This window comes from Ambystoma mexicanum, chromosome 12 (genome assembly GCF_040938575.1).
Source record: "Ambystoma mexicanum isolate Mex_15411 chromosome 12, UKY_AmexF1_1, whole genome shotgun sequence".
In the NCBI taxonomy this organism is placed as follows: Eukaryota; Metazoa; Chordata; class Amphibia; order Caudata; family Ambystomatidae; genus Ambystoma; species Ambystoma mexicanum.
The window spans coordinates 1,029,524,405-1,029,529,149 of NC_090936.1; the positions used below are offsets into that span (position 1 = coordinate 1,029,524,405).

General features: G+C 45.9%; 1 protein-coding gene across 1 annotated transcript; it reads left to right on the plus strand.

Annotated features, from left to right (window-relative positions):
• Positions 1-1,068: 1,068 nt before the first annotated feature.
• LOC138514706 (uncharacterized) lies at positions 1,069-1,617 on the plus strand. The gene has a single exon (XM_069630112.1). It carries the CDS (start codon positions 1,069-1,071, stop codon positions 1,615-1,617), a length of 549 nt encoding a protein of 182 aa, XP_069486213.1.
• The last annotated feature ends 3,128 nt before the right edge of the window (positions 1,618-4,745 follow it).

Sequence of the window (4,745 nt, forward strand, 5' to 3'; positions counted from 1 at the left end):
CGGCTAGGGAATCAGTAACAGGTTCCTCATCCTCTATGATACCATCACAAGTAACAGAGATCCCCGATCTTACTATGCTGGCCTTGCAAGTCCAAATCAAATGGAGAGATTCTGATCCCATTCCCGTCACGGCCTTAATAGACTGTGGGGCCGCAGGGAATTTTATTGATACCCTCTGGAAGACCACTCATAACATCCCGTGTTCAGTTAAGACCTTGGCAATCCCAGTTGAGTCGGTGGATGGTAGTCCGTTAACTTCAGGACCCATAAAGGAACAAACAATACCCTTACGGATGAATATTTCCTCCCATCAAGAATCTATTGTCTTTGATGTAATCCGTACAGCACACTATCCAGTAATTTTAGGGTTAGCCTGGCTTCGAGCCCATAATCCTTATATCAATTGGAAGGCGGGCACTGTCTTTCTGGGCTCTGAACATTGTTTGACGCACTGTCTCTTGGACGGAGCTGTTGGTTTTCGTCCTACTATCTCCATGTTGGAAAATACGGGTTCCATCTCTATGTTGAACCATATTCAAGAATTACCCCTCGAATACAGGCAATTTCAGACAGTATTTTCCGATTCAGAATATGCCGAACTACCCCCACATCGGAGAGATGACTGTGCCTTGGAACTAGTCCCAGATGCACCGATTCCTTTCGGTCGCATGTATGTCCTATCAAAACGAGAACGTGAAGTCCTTAAGGAATATCTCCAAAAGAATCTTCGCAATGGACTTATTCAAGAATCCACCTCGCCAGCTGGAGCTTCCTTATTCTTCATCCCCAAGAAAGAATCCACGGAACTCAGACCGTGTATAGATTTCCGGGGCTTGAATAAGATCACAATCCCTGATCGCTATCCTATGCCTCTCATACCAGATATACTCGAAGCCGTTAAAGGAGCTACCATCTTCACAAAATTAGATCTCCGCGTTGGCTTACCATCTCATCCGTATACGAGCTGGCGATGAGTGGAAGACCGCGTTCCGTACTCCTTTGGGACATTATGAATATAAAGTAATGCCTTTCGGTCTGTCCAACGCCCCCGCTGTCTTCCAACGCTTTATGGACCACATATTTTCAGACATTCTTCTTCACACAGTTATTGTCTACTTAGATGATATTCTGTTTTTCTCTACATCCCCATCGGATCACCGTCAGCATGTGAAGGAAGTCCTACGGAGACTGTTTAACAATCATCTCTATTGCAAACTAGAGAAATGTGAGTTTCACAGGAACCAGGTTGCCTATCTAGGATACATAATTTCTGCAAATGGGGTAGCCATGGACCCTAAGAAAGTTTCAGGTATTACTGACTGGCCTATACCGATGTGCATCAAAGATCTGCAGAGATTTCTGGGCTTTACAAATTTTTATAGACGTTTCATCCCACATTATTTTCAAGAAATTCTCCCACTGACGGCTCTTCTTAAAAAGAATGTACGGTTCTTTTGGTCAGAGGAGGCACAACTAGCATTTGAGGGACTGAAGCAACATTTCCTCACAGGACCCATCCTGATTACTCCAGATCAAGCCAAGAGATTCATTATTGAATCTGACCGTCTCATCAGGCAATTGGGGCCGTTCTGCTTCAAGAAAATGATCAAGGAATAGAATGTCCTATAGCCTATCTTTCTAAGACACTGTCTCCCTCTGAAATAAATTATTCAGTGCTTGAAAAGGAAATGCTGGCTATAAAAAGGGCATTTGAAGATTGGAGACACCTGCTATTGGGGCAAGACACCCAGTTGAGGTCCGAACAGATCACAGTAATTTATGTGTCTTACAATATTCTCAGACCCGAAATAGCCGACAGGCACGTTGGGCACACTTCTTTTCACCGTATGAGATTGTATTCACCTTTATTCCCGGAAGAGCCAATCTCAAGGCAGATGCTTTGTCTAGAAAGGATTATAACTCCTCTACGCCCTTCCGAACAGAGCCTCTGTTTCCCAGAGCCACATTCGTGCAGGTAGTTACCACATTTCTTCAAAACGTGGCTAACTCAACTTTGCAATTTATCCAGTTGAATCCAAGATTTCTGGCAACCTGGAAACTTACCTTGGTCCACGGATGTGCTTATAATAACAAAAAGCTCTTCCTCCCTTCAAGTGAACTACGAAGAACGGTTCTGAATCTTTGTCACGACTCTTACCTAGCTGGTCACAGAGGTGTGGCTAATACTAAAGAATTGATCCAGCGTAATTTCTGGTGGCCGGAAATGACTCGAGACATCACAGATTATATTTCCGCTTGTGCCATCTGCTTGCAATCTAAATGCCCGCGATCTGCCCCTTCAGGTCTCGTCTCAGTAATGCCAGTTCCTAACCGTCCTTGGCAAATGATTTCAACAGATTTTATTGTAGATCTGCCAATATCGGACGGTTGCACAGTAATCATGGTAACAATCGATTACTTTACAAAATTGGCACATTTTGTTCCACTTCCGCGGATTCCTACCGCATCCCAGATGGCAAGGATTTTTCTTTCACGGATTTTCTCTCTTCACGGACTTCCTGAGACCATCGTTTCTGATCAAGGTTCACAATATACGTCTCGATATTGGCAGCAAGTATGCAAGAGTTTGCATATCTCCCGAGCATTGAGTTCAGGATTCCATCCACAGACGAATGGTCAGACAGAACGTCTAAATCAGACCCTGGAGGGTTATTTGCGTTGTTACATCTCTTCCTCGCAAGACAACTGGTGTTCCTTGTTACCTTTGGCAGAATTTGCATATAATAACTCTCGACACTCAGCCTTGGGGTTCAGCCCTTTCTTTTGCTCCTACGGATATCACCCTCAGTGTTTTCCCAGCGGTCCAATCTCCGCATCTAGGTTTCCCGATGTGGACGATCTCATCAATGCTATTCAGATGGGACATCGATCAGCCAGGACCTCTCTTCTGGAAGCCCAAGCCCGTGTCAAACGCTCTGCTGATAGACATCGCACTCCAGCTCCGAGATTGGTGCCAGGAGATTTAGTTTGGCTGGCTTCCCGATTTTTGCCTCGTCATCTGGTGCCGTCCAAATTGTCCCCGAGATACTTCGGCCCCTTTCCCATTTTGCAACGAATGGGGTCGTCTGCTTACAAGCTCAAGCTCCCTCCGTCTTGGTCCAGGATTCATCCTGTTTCCCATGTGTCGCAATTGAAGAAGGACGTGGTGGATCGTTTTTCCCGAGTATGGATGGGTGCACCCCCTCCTGTCATCACCCCGATGGGTCCCGAATATGAAGTGGCTGGTATTTGCGATTCTCGTCTTTTTCGGGGACGTCTGCAGTTCTTGATTGACTGGAAAGGGTATTCTCCGGCTGATCGCTCATGGGAACCTGCATCGGCTGTTCATGCTCCGGCTCTGGTCCGCCGATTTTTTCGATCCCATCCGAATAAACCGGGTGGCCCGGGGCATTTGAGGGGGCATACTGTCACGCCCTTTCGAAGGCGGTGGTCCTTGTGGCATCGATGGACCTTAGGACGGTGGGTGTCAGCCGTTTTTACTAGCAAGATGGCCGCCGTAACTAGAGATGCGGGTCTAGCCTCTGCACGACTCGGTATCCAGGAAATGCTGTCTCCCTTCCCGAGTGTAGGTATATCTGTTCCTGTGATCAGCACACGAATGCGTTGCTACTCTGCTTCAACAACGCTACATAAGTTCGCATCTAGGTATCCTGATACGGCTTGCTAAACACTAACCTTTCAGCCTTCTAAACTTTCTTGCTCTGTCTCAATTTCAGTGCATTCCTCACCACCTCTCTGTTTCCCGATTCCACGGACTCCATCTCTTTCTCTCCCAAGTTTGCCCACCAGTCTCGTTCCGGAGCGTGGTAAGCTTCATTCGGGATTCTCCGGCATATTGAATTCCCGTTTCTCTACCTTCCCCAACTCACTATTCTATCTTCCTTCGCATAGTTACAGGCTTATGGCACACCGGTATTGCGACCGCCTGTGCAAAACTCTGCACTATCAAAACAACTCCTAGCTCCGCCCTTCATGCCTCTCAGGTAAAGAATTCCCTGTGGCTTTCCCCTATCCAATCTAGTTATCTTACCAGTTCTAATCAAAACATTTTCTACTATCGTAGAAGTTTTTGGAAGTTTCTGACTGGCACCTTTTCCCACACATCGTTCCTGTTTAAGGGTAATCAACATTCCTAAACATCTTACATTTCCATATTTCCACTTACCTGATTATACTTACCAGTCTCTTTCTCTTTCAAGACGAACGTCCTCCGGACTTCACCTGAATCTCCGCCTGCAATTGAAGACATCTTTCCTGCAACCTTCGGTACAGGGTTTTCTTCCCCAGAGGGTTTCCCTGGGGCTTCTTCTCCTACCTGGTTTATCTGGGAGGGGGAAGAGGTACTTGGGAGGCTTTCGCTTTCATCTCCCCGCTTGGAACAACGAGAGTCTTCCCCTGCTGGAAGGTGTCAGTCACAGGACAGGAAGAGAGGTAACGGTGAGTCCTTGGGGTAACCTGCCAGTTGTTAAAATTGTAATGATTATTATGACAGTGTCTCCTGGACCTGTGTTTTCAATTCATCAGGCTTCACCACGCCCTGGTGTTCAGCATTCCATTTAGCAGGTTCCTCCATGAGCTTATTTATTCTATTTATTTATTGGGTATTTGTAAGGCACCTATACACAAGTGTTTCAAGGTGCCACAAGACAATGGGGAGACAAAGGAGAAAAACAATAATAATAAAAATGACAATAAAAAATAACAATACAAACAATAGAAACAAT